The 15,317-nt window shown below is 50.1% G+C and overlaps 1 protein-coding gene across 2 annotated transcripts in view; it reads left to right on the forward strand.

The window, feature by feature from the left end:
- The window catches only part of DUSP10 (dual specificity phosphatase 10), an 82,887-nt gene extending 70,805 nt beyond the window's left edge, over nucleotides 1–12,082 (forward strand). For both annotated transcript variants that reach the window (XM_075337976.1, XM_075337975.1), the window contains exons 3-4: nucleotides 7,356–7,724; nucleotides 10,381–12,082. In XM_075337976.1, the coding sequence (XP_075194091.1) occupies nucleotides 7,356–7,724; nucleotides 10,381–10,646 (635 nt within the window). In that variant the 3' untranslated portion in view covers nucleotides 10,647–12,082. The remainder of the gene's footprint in view (nucleotides 1–7,355; nucleotides 7,725–10,380) is intronic.
- The last annotated feature ends 3,235 nt before the right edge of the window (nucleotides 12,083–15,317 follow it).

Raw genomic sequence — 15,317 nt, forward strand, 5'->3', positions numbered from 1 at the left:
TGCCACACGGCACGGTGGTACTCACTCAGCCAATGATGAGGACACAGTTCTCGGTAAAACACTCGGCTGGATGGACGGGTCCCCACAGGCGGCTGCGGTGTTGTTTCTCCCGGCAGGTTGATGGTGACTGCCTTTCCCTGCACCTATGTACGGTAGATGGTTCCAATGGGTTCCCACCGGTAACCCGCTCCCCAGCTTGGATATGGGCTGGAGGAGCCCCTTTTGCCCGCAGGCTCTGGCCCTGAGAAACGATTGCCTTGGCGGTGGCGGTGTCTCCCTCTCTTGGTTGGACTGTTGCCTTCTGTCGGGGCTTGGCTGCTGGGAAACCCAGGAGGTTCCCTTCACTAACGAATTCGGCAAATTCACGGCGACTCCTAGCCTTGCCGGGGTCCGTAAGCCCCTGCCAGATGGTGCTGGCTTCTTTGCGTACCGGTCCGGTACCACCTGGCCACCGCCCGTCCACGGTCTTTACGGTAAGCTCTGATAGGCCACTCCTGCAGACGGTCACCACCGTCTGCCAACCTTGCTGATCCGTCCGGGCCACACACCCGGACCAACTTCAGGTTGCTCTTCTACCACTTTCCTCCTTCTACTTCCCCTTCCAAACCTAATCTGCCTGGTTTTCCCGCCTCCAGGACTGTGAACTCCTCGGTGGGCGGGGCCAACCACCTGGCCCACCCCCTGGTGTGGACATCAGCCCCTGTAGGAAGGCAACAAGGGTTTGTGTCTGACTTCGGTGTGCCTGACCGGGAGTGTGGGGTGTGTGTAGGTGTTGTTCTCTGTGGCCCCTGGCTTGTCCAGGGCGCCACATTAGCGTCTGTAAGCAGGGGGTTGGTTTGGGGTCTGTAAGCAGGGGGGTGGGGTCTGTAAGTAGGGAGTTGATTTGGGGTCTGTAAGCAGGAGGTTGGTTTGGGGTCTGTAATCAGGGTGTTGGTTTGGGGTTTGTAAGCAGGGTGTTGGTTTGGGGTCTGTAAGCAGGGGGTGGTTTGGGGTCTGTAAGCAGGGGGTTGGTTTGGGGTTTGTAAGCAGGGAGTTGGTTTGGGGTCTGTAAGCAGAGGGTTGGTTTCGGGTCTGTAAGCAGGTGCTTGGTTTGGGGTCTGTAAGCAGGGGGTTGGTTTGGGGTCTGTAAGCAGGGGGGTGGTTTGGGGTCTGTAAGCAGGGGGTTGGTTTGGGGTTTGTAAGCAGGGGGTTGGTTTGGGGTCTTTAAGCAGGGGTTGATTTGGGGTCTGTAAGCCAGGTGTTGGTTTGGGGTCTGTAAGCAGGGGCTTGGTTTGGGGTCTGTAAGCAGGGGGTTGGTTTGGGGTCTGTAAGCAGGGGGTTGGTTTGGGGTCTGTAAGCAGGGGGTTGGTTTGGGGTCTGTAAGCAGGGGGTTGGTTTGGGGTCTGTAAGCAGGGAATTGGTTTGGGGTCTGTAAGCGGAGAGTTGGTTTGGGGTCTGTAAACAGGGGCTTGGTTTGGGGTCTGTAAGCAGGGGCTTGGTTTGGGGTTTGTAAGCAGGGGCTTGGTTTGGGGTCTGTAAGCAGGGGCTTGGTTTGGGGTCTGTAAGCAGGGGGGTGGTTTGGGGTCTGTAAGCAGGGGGTTGGTTTGGGGTCTGTAAGCAGGGGGGTGGTTTGAGGTCTGTAAGCAGGGGGTTGGTTTGGGGTTTGTAAGCAGAGGGTTGGTTTGGGGTCTTTAAGCAGGGGTTGATTTGGGGTCTTTAAGCAGGGGGTTGGTTTGGGGTCTGTAAGCAGGGAGAAGGTTTGGGGTCTGTAAGCAGGGGGTTGGTTTGGGGTCTGTAAGCAGGGGGTTGGGTTGGGATCTGTAAGCAGGGGGTTGGTTTGGGATCTGTAAGCAGGGGGTTGGTTTGGGGTCTGTAAGCAGGGGGTTGGTTTGGGGTCTGTAAGCAGGGAGAAGGTTTGGGGTCTGTAAGCAGGGGGTTGGTTTGGGATCTGTAAGCAGGGGGTTGGTTTGGGGTCTGTAAGCAGGGGATTGTTTTGGGGTCTGTAAGCGGAGAGTTGGTTTGGGGTCTGTAAACAGGGGGTTGGTTTGGGGTCTGTAAGCAGGGGTTGGTTTGGGGTCTGTAAGCAGGGGGTTGGTTTGGGGTCTGTAAGTAAGGGGTTGGTTTGGGGTCTGTAAGCAGGGGGTTGTTTGGTGCCTGTAAACTGTGGTCTGTAAGCAGAGGGTTGGTTTGGAGTCTGTAAGCAGGGTGTTGGTTTGGGGTCTGTAAGCAGGGTGTTGGTTTGGGGTCTGTAAGCAGGGGCTTGGTTTCGGGTCTGTAAGCAGGGGGTTGGTTTGGGGTCTGTAATCAGGGTGTTGGTTTGGGGTCTGTAAGCAGGGGGTGGTTTGGGGTCTGTAAGCAGGGGGTTGGTTTGGGGTTTGTAAGCAAGGAGTTGGTTTGGGGTCTGTAAGCAGAGGGTTGGTTTGGGGTCTGTAAGCAGAGGGTTGGTTTGGGGGTCTGTAAGCAGGGGGTTGGTTTGGGGTCTGTAAGCAGGGGCTTGGTTTGGGGTCTGTAAGCAGGGGCTTGGTTTGGGGTCTGTGAGCAGGGTGTTGGTTTGGGGTCTGTAAGCAGGGGGTTGGTTTGGGGTCTGTAAGCAGGGGCTTGGTTTGGGGTCTGTAAGCAGGGGCTTGGTTTGGGGTCTGTGAGCAGGGTGTTGGTTTGGGGTCTGTAAGCAGGGGGTTGGTTTGGGGTCTGTAAGGAGGGGCTTGGTTTGGGGTCTGTAAGCAGGGGCTTGGTTTGGGGTTTGTAAGCAGGGGGTTGGTTTGGGGTCTGTAAGCAGGGGGTTGGTTTGGGGTCTGTAAGCAGGGGGTTGGTTTGGGATCTGTAAGCAGGGGGTTGGTTTGGGATCTGTAAGCAGGGGGTTGGTTTGGGGTCTGTAAGCAGGGGATTGGTTTGGGGTCTGTAAGCGGAGAGTTGGTTTGGGGTCTGTAAACAGGGGGTTGGTTTGGGGTCTGTAAGCAGGGGTTGGTTTGGGGTCTGTAAGCAGGGGGTTGGTTTGGGGTCTGTAAGTAAGGGGTTGGTTTGGGGTCTGTAAGCAGGGGGTTGTTTGGTGCCTGTAAACTGTGGTCTGTAAGCAGAGGGTTGGTTTGGAGTCTGTAAGCAGGGTGTTGGTTTGGGGTCTCTAAGCAGGGGCTTGGTTTCGGGTCTGTAAGCAGGGGGTTGGTTTGGGGTCTGTAAGCAGGGGGTGGTTTGGGGTCTGTAAGCAGGGGGTTGGTTTGGGGTTTGTAAGCAAGGAGTTGGTTTGGGGTCTGTAAGCAGAGGGTTGGTTTGGGGTCTGTAAGCAGAGGGTTGGTTTGGGGGTCTGTAAGCAGGGGGTTGGTTTGGGGTCTGTAAGCAGGGGCTTGGTTTGGGGTCTGTAAGCAGGGGCTTGGTTTGGGGTCTGTGAGCAGGGTGTTGGTTTGGGGTCTGTAAGCAGGGGGTTGGTTTGGGGTCTGTAAGGAGGGGCTTGGTTTGGGGTCTGTAAGCAGGGGCTTGGTTTGGGGTCTGTAAGCAGGGGGTTGGTTTGGGGTCTGTAAGCAGGGGCTTGGTTTCGGGTCTGTGAGCAGGGTGTTGGTTTGGGGTCTGTAAGCAGGGGGTTGGTTTGGGGTCTGTAAGCAGGGGGTTGGTTTGGGGTCTGTAAGCAGGGGGTTGGTTTGGGGTCTGTAAGCAGGGGCTTGGTTTGGGGTCTGTAAGCAGGGAGTTGGTTTGGGGTTTGTAAGCAGGGGGTTGGTTTGGGGTCTGTAAGCAGGGGGTTGGTTTGGGGTCTGTAAGCAGGGGGTTGGTTTGGGATCTGTAAGCAGGGGGTTGGTTTGGGATCTGTAAGCAGGGGGTTGGTTTGGGGTCTGTAAGCAGGGGATTGGTTTGGGGTCTGTAAGCGGAGAGTTGGTTTGGGGTCTGTAAACAGGGGGTTGGTTTGGGGTCTGTAAGCAGGGGTTGGTTTGGGGTCTGTAAGCAGGGGGTTGGTTTGGGGTCTGTAAGTAAGGGGTTGGTTTGGGGTCTGTAAGCAGGGGGTTGTTTGGTGCCTGTAAACTGTGGTCTGTAAGCAGAGGGTTGGTTTGGAGTCTGTAAGCAGGGTGTTGGTTTGGGGTCTGTAAGCAGGGTGTTGGTTTGGGGTCTGTAAGCAGGGGCTTGGTTTCGGGTCTGTAAGCAGGGGGTTGGTTTGGGGTCTGTAATCAGGGTGTTGGTTTGGGGTCTGTAAGCAGGGGGTGGTTTGGGGTCTGTAAGCAGGGGGTTGGTTTGGGGTTTGTAAGCAAGGAGTTGGTTTGGGGTCTGTAAGCAGAGGGTTGGTTTGGGGTCTGTAAGCAGAGGGTTGGTTTGGGGGTCTGTAAGCAGGGGGTTGGTTTGGGGTCTGTAAGCAGGGGCTTGGTTTCGGGTCTGTGAGCAGGGTGTTGGTTTGGGGTCTGTAAGCAGGGGGTTGGTTTGGGGTCTGTAAGGAGGGGCTTGGTTTGGGGTCTGTAAGGAGGGGCTTGGTTTGGGGTCTGTAAGCAGGGGCTTGGTTTGGGGTCTGTAAGCAGGGAGTTGGTTTGGGGTTTGTAAGCAGGGGGTTGGTTTGGGGTCTGTAAGCAGGGGGTTGGTTTGGGGTCTGTAAGCAGGGGGTTGGTTTGGGATCTGTAAGCAGGGGGTTGGTTTGGGATCTGTAAGCAGGGGGTTGGTTTGGGGTCTGTAAGCAGGGGATTGGTTTGGGGTCTGTAAGCGGAGAGTTGGTTTGGGGTCTGTAAACAGGGGGTTGGTTTGGGGTCTGTAAGCAGGGGTTGGTTTGGGGTCTGTAAGCAGGGGGTTGGTTTGGGGTCTGTAAGTAAGGGGTTGGTTTGGGGTCTGTAAGCAGGGGGTTGTTTGGTGCCTGTAAACTGTGGTCTGTAAGCAGAGGGTTGGTTTGGAGTCTGTAAGCAGGGTGTTGGTTTGGGGTCTGTAAGCAGGGTGTTGGTTTGGGGTCTGTAAGCAGGGGCTTGGTTTCGGGTCTGTAAGCAGGGGGTTGGTTTGGGGTCTGTAATCAGGGTGTTGGTTTGGGGTCTGTAAGCAGGGGGTGGTTTGGGGTCTGTAAGCAGGGGGTTGGTTTGGGGTTTGTAAGCAAGGAGTTGGTTTGGGGTCTGTAAGCAGAGGGTTGGTTTGGGGTCTGTAAGCAGAGGGTTGGTTTGGGGGTCTGTAAGCAGGGGGTTGGTTTGGGGTCTGTAAGCAGGGGCTTGGTTTGGGGTCTGTGAGCAGGGTGTTGGTTTGGGGTCTGTAAGCAGGGGGTTGGTTTGGGGTCTGTAAGGAGGGGCTTGGTTTGGGGTCTGTAAGCAGGGGCTTGGTTTGGGGTCTGTAAGCAGGGAGTTGGTTTGGGGTCTGTAATCAGGGTGTTGGTTTGGGGTCTGTAATCAGGGTGTTGGTTTGGGGTCTGTAAGCAGGGGGTTGGTTTGGGGTCTGTAATCAGGGGGTTGGTTTGGGGTCTGTAAGCAGGGTGTTGGTTTGGGGTCTGTAAGCAGGGTGTTGGTTTGGGGTCTGTAAGCAGGGGCTTGGTTTCGGGTCTGTAAGCAGGGGGTTGGTTTGGGGTCTGTAATCAGGGTGTTGGTTTGGGGTCTGTAAGCAGGGGGTGGTTTGGGGTCTGTAAGCAGGGGGTTGGTTTGGGGTTTGTAAGCAAGGAGTTGGTTTGGGGTCTGTAAGCAGAGGGTTGGTTTGGGGTCTGTAAGCAGAGGGTTGGTTTGGGGGTCTGTAAGCAGGGGGTTGGTTTGGGGTCTAAGCAGGGGCTTGGTTTGGGGTCTGTAAGCAGGGGCTTGGTTTGGGGTCTGTGAGCAGGGTGTTGGTTTGGGGTCTGTAAGCAGGGGGTTGGTTTGGGGTCTGTAAGGAGGGGCTTGGTTTGGGGTCTGTAAGCAGGGGCTTGGTTTGGGGTCTGTAAGCAGGGAGTTGGTTTGGGGTTTGTAAGCAGGGGGTTGGTTTGGGGTCTGTAAGCAGGGGGTTGGTTTGGGGTCTGTAAGCAGGGGGTTGGTTTGGGGTCTGTAAGCAGGGGGTTGGTTTGGGGTCTGTAAGCAGGGGGTTGGTTTGGGGTCTGTAAGCAGGGGGTTGGTTTGGGGTCTGTAAGCAGGGGTTGATTTGGGGTCTGTAAGCAGGGGGTTGGTTTGGGGTCTGTAAGCAGGGGGTTGGTTTGCGGTCTGTAAGCAGGGGGTTGGTTTGGGGTCTGTAAGCAGGGGGTTGGTTTGGGGTCTGTAAGCAGGGGGTTGGTTTGGGGTCTGTAAAAAGGGGGTTGGTTTGGGGTCTGTAAGCAGGGGATTGGTTTGGGGGTCTGTAAGCAGGGGATTTGGACAATTTAGTCTGTATACAGGGATAGGTGATCTTATGTCTCTAAAAAGAGGTCTGGTCTGGGGTCTCGAAACAAGGAGGGGTCTGGTCTGGAGTCTATTTTTTAGAAGGTCTGTATTGGGCTCATATACTGTATATTTAGAGGGTCAGTCTGTAGGTTGGATGGTCCAGAATCTCCATTAATGTAGGGATTAGCAAGCAATCTGTATTTATTTATTTATGGATCTGGTCTGGGGTCTATATACATTTAGGGGGTCTAATGTATGTGTCAGGCTAGGTATGGAGAAGTACCATGCGTATGATGACAGGGAAAGGAAACCCTGTGTCTAGGGAAAGGGGAGATGGTGACCCCTGACCGAACCTTCCACTGGTCCCTGGCTCCCTTGGCCACCCAAGATAGGTTCCGCAACTATGTGCCGAGCTGAATACCTGGCCCTGATTGACCATGAACTGGGCCATAAGTAGGGAACGGATGGGATGAGCCCTTAGTCAACCCCAGTAAGTACTAAAGAAGACACAGGGAGCACAAACAGGGGAAAGTATATGAAGAACTTATCTCCAGGATGATTCTGGGAGAGGAACAGCAACAACTTACAATGTTTCTTCAGATGAATACAAGCTGACTGCTTGCATCCAAAGCCTGTATAGAAATATAACTCTATCACCAGCAAACACCAAGGGGAAATGTGGGTATTTAAGGACACAAGGGGTAGTAATGCGGATTAACAGCTGGAAAGTGAGGCTATCCGCAGGGTTCTAAAAGGAAAGGGATTAACCCCAAGCAGAGAAGATGCATAGGATACCAATTACACCACAGGAGGAAGAATAGACAGTCAGGGAGCAGTTTGTGTAGCCGAATGCTGCGACCTTCTACAGCCAGACACCATAGGACTATCTGTCAACCGTGACACGCCCGTGACAGTATGGTTTTTATTAATTTTGACATATGTTGAAGGGGAACATATGTAGTGTTTGTTAACAGATAAGCTCCGCCTCTCAAAAATGTGTAAATATGATTTTCCACTTATCTAAAAATTCTAGGTCATTATTACGCTTTATGGCAAATGTTCTAGATTTATTTTTAATTTATTGGTGACTTAGACTTAGTTTTTCACTTTTTTTTCCAGGTGGCCTCAGCAGTTTCAAACAGAACCATGAAAACCTGTGTGACAATTCCCTCCAACTCCAAGACTGTCCGGACGGAGGCGGCGCGTCAGCGGTGACAATAACACTACCTCAGTCCGTCCCCAGCACCCCGGACATCGAGAACGCAGAACTCACCCCCATACTGCCCTTCCTCTTTCTGGGAAATGAACACGATGCCCAAGACTTGGAGAAGATGCAGCGGATGAACATCGGGTACATCGTCAATGTCACCACACATCTGCCCCTCTATCATTACGAGAAAGGGATCTTCAACTACAAGCGACTACCAGCAACGGACAGCAACAAGCAAAATCTCAGGCAGTACTTCGAGGAGGCGTTTGAATTTATTGGTAAATTTCTCAATTTATTTGGTGGATAAAGTGAAAGTTTGAGATTACAAAAACAGTGCCACCCCTGCCTATGTGTCCGTGTCTGGTATTGCAATGAAATCCCTTTTAAAGGGAACCGACCAGGTCTCCTAAGCCTCCAAAATTGCTCCTATTAGTAAAACAAAACCTAAATAAGTTCTACCTGCAATACCATGCCAATCCTCTTGGTGTGCTGTTTAGAGGAATCATGTCTATTAAGCTGCATCAATTACCAAATTACTGTATTCCTGCCTACTCAGTGCAGTGCTCCAAAGGGGCACCGACATGGGGCGGCCAAATTCATACTGTTAACCCCAAGTTTAGGGTTTGAAATAAAGTCCATGAAATCAGCTCACCCATCCATAGAAAGCAATGCTCGTCAATAAATAGCTTCATCTACAGAGAGAAGGATCTCAACAGCCAGGTTTCATAAAAACCCCATTATTTTTTTATTTAAAAATGTTTAAACATTCTTCAAAAAATATATATACAATGATAAAAGACTTTGGTCCGAAACACATTTGAAGTTGCAGTATATATACTGTATATATGTGTGTGTGTGTGTGTGTATGTGTGTGTGTGTAAGTATATATATAACTGTAGTACCCTGTGTTGCCTGAAATAATAACTGTCTCTCTTTGTCTCTCTTTCTCTCTGTCTCTGTCTATCCGTCTGTCTGTCTCTCTGTCTACCTCTCTATCAGTCTCTCTGTCTGTCTCTCTGTCTGCCTCTGTCTCTATCCGTCTCTGTCTCTGTTTACCTCTCTATCCGTCTCTCTGTCTGTCTCTGTTTCTCTCTATCCGTCTCTCTGTCTCTCTGTCTATCCGTCTGTCTCTCTGTCTCTCTCTCTCTGTCTGCCTCTCTATCTGTCTCTCTGTCTGTCTCTGTCTCTCTCTATCCGTCTCTCTGTCTCACTGTCTACCTCTCTATCCGCCTCTGTCTGTCTCTCTGTCTACCTCTCTATCCGTCTCTGTCTGTCTCTCTGTCTACCTCTCTATCCGTCTCTGTCTGTCTCTCTGTCTACCTCTCTATCCGCCTCTGTCTGTCTCTCTGTCTACCTCTCTATCCGTCTGTCTCTCTGTCTCTCTCTCTCTGTCTGTCTCTGTCTGCCTCTCTATCTGTCTCTCTGTCTGTCTCTGTCTCTCTCTATCTGTCTCTGTCTTTGTTTACCTCTCTAGCCGTCTCTCTGTCTCACTGTCTACCTCTCTATCCGCCTCTGTCTGTCTCTCTGTCTACCTCTCTATCCGCCTCTGTCTGTCTCACTGTCTACCTCTCTATCCGTCTCTGTCTCTCTCTCTATCCGTCTCTCTGTCTCTCTCTGCCTCTCTCAAATCAAATATGCTTTATTGGCAGGACCAAAATACAATTAGTGTTACCAAAGCAAGAAAAGAAGTGTGACAGGGGAGTGGGTTAGAGTTGTGGGGATGAGGTGTCGGGGGCACAATTTGGGGAATGATGGTCCATTTGGAGGTCTTTAGTTCCTCTCAGCTTATGACATGTGGTGACATATTGGGCGGCGATCTTCACCATCTCTCTCTGTCTGTGTCTGTCTCTCTATCTCTGCCTCTCTCTCTCTCTGTCTCTTTCTCGGCCTCTCTGTCTCTGTCTCTGTCTCCCTGTCTCTCTCTCTATCTCTCTGTTTCTCTCCCTGTCTATTTCTCTCTGCCTCTTTCTCGGTCTCTCTCTGTCTATCTGTTTGTCTCTGTCTCTCTCTCTGTCTCTCTCTCTGTCTGTCTTGCCCTGTCTGTCTGTCTCTCTGTTTCTCTATCAGTCTCTCTCTGTATTGCTGTGTATGTCTTTCTGCTTCTCTCTCTATCTCTATCAGTGTCTCTCTCTGTCTGTCTCTGTTTCTGACTGTCTCTATCTGTTTCTCTCTCTTTTTCTCCCCGTCTGTCTGTTTCTTTCTCTCTGTCTCTCTCTGGCTCTGTCTGTCTCTGTCTCTCTATTTTTCTCTCAACCAAAATCATATTGCCTCACACATAAGTTTCTTATACTGAGAATGTCGTTTGTTGCCTATAGCAACCAATCAGAGCTCCTATTAATGACCTGTAGCTCCCAGCTCCATTGACTTTAATGTAAGCAGGTTTTTTGGTGAATAGCTGTAAATTGCGGGGTTAAATTTTCCCCTCAAAACATAGTCTATGACGTTTCCTGAGTCACATGAAGCGTCTGTGCAAAATGTTGTGATTGTAAATACAACGGTGCTGATTCCTTTAGCGGACACACATACATACACATACATACATATACCTATATACACACACACATACACACACATACAGTACATACCTATATACACATACACACACACGCGGGTGCACATACATACATACACATATATACATACATACACATACATGCATACACACATATACATACATACACACATATACATATACACACACACACACACATACATAAATTCACACACACACACCTACCTATACATACACACTGTACATAAACATACATACATACATACACACACACACACACACACACACACACACACATGCATTCACACATACATACACTCAGCTTTATATATTAGATATATTTTATAGTATTTTTTTATATCTTTATGGGTAAAGATTAGGGTCGGTCCAGTTTCTAAACTTTTTTCCATTATATTTTCTAGAGGAAGCTCACCAATGCGGGAAAGGTCTTCTCATCCATTGCCAAGCAGGTGTCTCTCGCTCTGCCACCATCGTGATTGCCTACCTAATGAAGCACACGCGGATGACTATGACCGATGCCTACAAATTTGTCAAAGGAAAGCGACCAATCATATCTCCCAATCTGAACTTTATGGGACAATTACTGGAGTTTGAGGAAGACTTAAACAATGGGATAACACCAAGGATTCTTACACCGAAACTTATTGGGGTGGAGACTGTTGTGTAGCAAAAAATTTATGAATATCTAAGAAATTATTTTTCAAAAACATCAACCAGATTAAAAAAAAAATAAAAATCTAAAGAAGGATGTTGACTTTTTTTGGCAAATTTTTGAGCAAAGAGAAGTCCTATGATCGTCCATGGTCTGTGCAGGTTCATAGACTGAGGAAAGCAATGTTGTCAGGCATTCACCTATTGTGTAAAAGAAAATGTAACGAAATACTCGAAACGATAGCGCCAAAGATAGTGATGACGGGGAAAAAAAAAGGGTTGAAGTCAAAATCAGCCATAATAAAAAAAAAAATAATATTTTTATGGCCAGAACAGAAAGGGTTAATTTTGGGTGTGTAATGTTATATTTTTGTATTCGGGTTGATATGGTATCGTCAACCAAGACCTTGACCATTACTTGCCCTCAGTGGCTTAATGTGCAATAATTTTTGTTTTTGAGCGTGAGAATTGTTAGAGTTTATCAAATGTTTCAAGAACGAGTCTACACATAGTCGCAGCTGCCGTTTTGTTGGCTCGTACCATTAAGAATTCTTTAGAGTCTTCGAGGTATACTTTGTTCAGCGGATGCAATCCAAAAATCCTAAATTTCCCCAATTTTTTATAGATCTGCCTCTTAAAAAAAAAACTACAAAAAGATAGAGTTTATATAATTCTGCCCCAAAAGAATTACAGGAAATTTTGGAGCTCCTCGGGGGCGGGGCTTAATCTACTCAAATGGGAATTTAAATGTTTGTGAGGTGTGATGTCACTTGTCCGGCCTATAAAATGGTGCTAATCACTATGTGTATGAGACAAGTCAACTTAAAGTAGTGAAAATTGTTAAGAGAATTGTTAAGACTTTAACAAATATTTCAAGAATGAGTCTGCTCATAGTTACGGCCATTTTGTTGGCTTTAAAATTAAGAATTCTTTAGAGTCTTCAAAGTATACTTTGTTCAGCGGATGGCACCCAAAAATCTTACATTACCCCAATTTTTATGGAACTACCTTTTTAAAAAAAAAAGAAAAGACTACAAAAAGATAAGAGTTTATATAATTCTACCCACAAAAATTTACAGGAAATTTTAGAGCTCCTCAGGGGCGGGGCTTAATCTGTTCATTAAATGTTTGTGAGGTTTGATGTCACTTGTCCGGCCTATAAAATGGTGCTAATCACTATGTGTATGAGACAGGTCCACTTAAAGTGGTGAAAAGTGCCAGCACTAAGACCGAGGTATAGAAAATAAAAAAAATAGCAATTATTATTCTATATATTTTTGTTTTCCTTTGAATCTGGTTATGGTGCCATAAACCTTGTTAAATATGTATATCAGAATGTATAAAATAAGAGGTTTTATTTTAACTATTTTTTTGCACAAAAATATAGGCGTGTTCCTGTTGTCTGTGTAAAAATGTCATTTTGACTATAAAACCGGCAAAAACTAATTTTGATCAGGTGTCTGTTTCATTTATTTCACACCCATAAGGGCATAAAAACAAAAATGAGAAATTACGCCCTATAGTGTTCCTATGAGTTGCCATCCAAGACAGAGATATTTGGTATTTGCTACCCTGTACACAACGCCTTGGCTAAATCCCCACTCCCTTGTATAAATTTAAAATAACACAGTTCCTCGGGGGTGGGGTTACCTGTACACATTCTCAGCAGCCAATAAAAAAGAGGAAGATATTAATTTATTCTAGGCTACCCAAATAACCGCATTGTTTTTTTTCTGATCACTGTGAGATTTGGGCCCTGATATTCCAGCAGCTTTTTCTCTCCCTCATGCTTTATACTGCAGCTCTGATTCCTCAGGCTGCATAATGTAGCAAAATCTGTCCTGCAACTATTAGCACCCATTGTGGCAGTGTGAGAAGCATTGTGGATAAGGTGTAGGGGCAAATGGTATGGAAGCATGAATTATATAACAGCGCATCAAGAGGGACTACATGAATGACGATAGTCAGTACAACGGCGCCCCCTACTGTTCTCTTCATTATAGTTCCTCCAGAATAACCTGCACCTGTTGTATTTAATCACAAACCCAACAGAGAATTAAGAGAACAAGTCTGAGAGCCTTTAAGATCTCTGCTTGCTGTCAATGAATTGGAACATTAATACTTATTACAGCAGAGGATTTGTTACAGTTGTATCTAGTGTATTCAATCCTCTATGAGCTAAAGAGCCTGGACATCAGAATGATACATTACCCACATACACACACGTGGTAACATTTCTTGGTACCTCTCGTTTAACGAAAGAAAAACCCACCAGGGTCACAGAAATAACTTGAATCTGACAAAAGTAATAATAAGTAACAAAATCTATGAAAATGAAGAAATGAAAGTCAGACATTGCTGCTTTCTGATTCCACAGAATTTAAAAAAAAATAAAGCTCATGAAATCAGCCTGGACACAAATGATGGCCTCCTCCTCCCTACTACTCCTTCCCCTCCTCCCTCTCCTCCCTCCTCCTCCTTCCCCTCCTCCTCCTCCCTCCTCCTCATTCCTCTCTCCTCCTCCTCATTCCTCTCTCCTCCTCCTCCCTTCTCCTCCTCCACCCCTTTCCTCTTCCTCCTCCTCCTCCACCTCTTTCCTCCTCCTCCTCCTCCTCCTTCCTCCTCCCTCCTCCCTCCTCCTCTTCCCTCCTCCTCATTCCTCTCTCCTCCTCATTCCTCTCTCCTCTTCCTCCCTTCTCCTCCTCCACCCCTTTCCTCTTCCTCCTCCTCCTCCACCTCTTTCCTCCTCCTCCTCTTTCCTCCTCCTTCCTCCTCCCTCCTCCCTCCTCCTCTTCCCTCCTCCCTCCTCCTTCCTCCTCCCTCCTCCCTCCTCCTCTTCCCTCCTCCTCCTCTTCCCTCCTCCTCCTCCCTCCTCCTCCTCCTCCTCTTCCCTCCTCCTCCTCCTCTTCCCTCCTCCTCCTCCCTCCTCCTCCTCCTCCTCCTCCTCTTCCCTCCTCCTTGTCCTCTTCCCTCCTCCTCCTCTTCCCTCCTCTTCCCTCCTCCTCCTCTTCCCTCCTCCTCCTCCTCCCTCCCCCTCCTCCTCCTCCTTCCTCCTCCTCTTCCCTCCTCCTCCTCCCCCCTCTTCTTCCTTCCTCCTCCTCTTCCCTCCGCTTTACTCCTCCTCCCTCCGCCTCCTCCTCCCTCCTCCTCTTCCCTTCTCCTCCCTCCTCCTCTTCCCTCCTTCTCTTCCTTCCTCCCTCCTCCTCCTCCTCCTCCCTCCTCCTTCTCCCTCATCCTCCCTACTACTCCTTCCCCTCCTCCTTCTCCTCCCTCCTCCTCCTACCCCTCCTCCTCCTCATTCCTCTCTCCTCCTCCTCCTCCTCCTCCACCCCTTTCCTCCTCCTCCCTCTTCCTCCTCCACCACTTTCCTCCTCCACCACTTTCCTCCTCCTCCCTCCTCCTCTTCCCTCCTCCTTCTCTTCCCTCCTCCTCCTCCTCTTTCCTCCTCCCTCCTCCTCTTCCCTCCTCCTCCTCCTCCTCCTCCCTCCTCCTCTTCCCTCCGCCTTCTCTTCCCTCCGCCTCCTCTTCCCTCCGCCTCCTCTTCCCTCCTCCCCCCTCTTCTTCCTTCCTTCCTCCTCCTCCTCCTCCTCCTCTTCCCTCCTCCTCCCTCCTCCCTCCTCTTCCCTCCTCCCCCCTCTTCTTCCTTCCTCCTCCTCCTCCTCCTCCTCTTCCCTCCTCCTCCCTCCTCCCTCCTCTTCCCTCCTCCTCCCTCCTCCCTCCTCCTCCTCCTCCTCCTCCCTCCTCCTCTTCCCTCCTCCTCTTCCCTTCTCCTCCCTCCTCCTCTTCCTCCCTCCTCCTCCTCCTCTCTCCTCCCTCCTCCTCCTCCTCTCTCCTCCCTCCTCCTTCTCCCTCCTCCTCCCTCCTCCTCTTCCCTCCTTCTCCTCTTCCCTCCTCCTCCTCCTCCTTCTTCTCCTCCTCCTCCTCCTCCTCCTCCTCCTCTTCCTCCTCCTCTTCCCTCCTCCTCCTCTTCCCTCTCCCTCCTCCCTCCTTCCTCCTCTCCCTCTTCCTCCTCCCTCCTCCTCCTCCTCCTCCCTCCTCCTCTTCCTCCCCCCTCCTCCCTCCTCCTTTTCCCTCCTCCTCCTCTTCCCTCCTCCTCCTCCTCCTCCTCTTCCCTCCTCCTCCTCCTCTTCCCTCCTCCTCCTCCTCCTCTTCCCTCCTCCTCTTCCCTCCTCCTCCCTTCTCCTCCTCCCTCCTCCCTCCTCCTCCTCCTCCTCTTCCCTCCTCCTCCTCTTCCCTCCTCCTCCTCTTCCCTCCTCCTCCTCTTCCCTCCTCCTCCTCTTCCCTCCTCCTCCCTCCTCTTCCTCCTCCCTCCTCTTCCTCCTCTTCCTCCTCCCTCCTCTTCCCTCTTCCTCCTCCCTCCTCTTCCCTCTTCCTCCTTCCTCCTCCTCTTTCCTCCTCCTCCTCCTCCTCTTTCCTCCTCCTCCTCCTCCTCCTCTTCCCTCCTCCCTCCTTCTCCTCCTCCCCTCATCCTCTTCCCTCCTCCTCCTCTTCCCCCCTCCTCCTCCTCTTCCCTCCTCCTCCCTTCTCCTCTTCCCTCCTCCCTCCTCCTCTTCCCTCCTCCTCCCTCCTCCTCTTCCCCCCTCCTCCTCCTCTTCCCTCCTCCTCCCTTCTCCTCTTCCCTCCTCCTCCCTTCTCCTCTTCCCTCCTCCTCCCTTCTCCTCTTCCCTCCTCCTCCCTTCTCCTCTTC

Source organism: Anomaloglossus baeobatrachus, chromosome 3 (genome assembly GCF_048569485.1).
Source record: "Anomaloglossus baeobatrachus isolate aAnoBae1 chromosome 3, aAnoBae1.hap1, whole genome shotgun sequence".
Taxonomy (NCBI): domain Eukaryota; kingdom Metazoa; phylum Chordata; class Amphibia; order Anura; family Aromobatidae; genus Anomaloglossus; species Anomaloglossus baeobatrachus.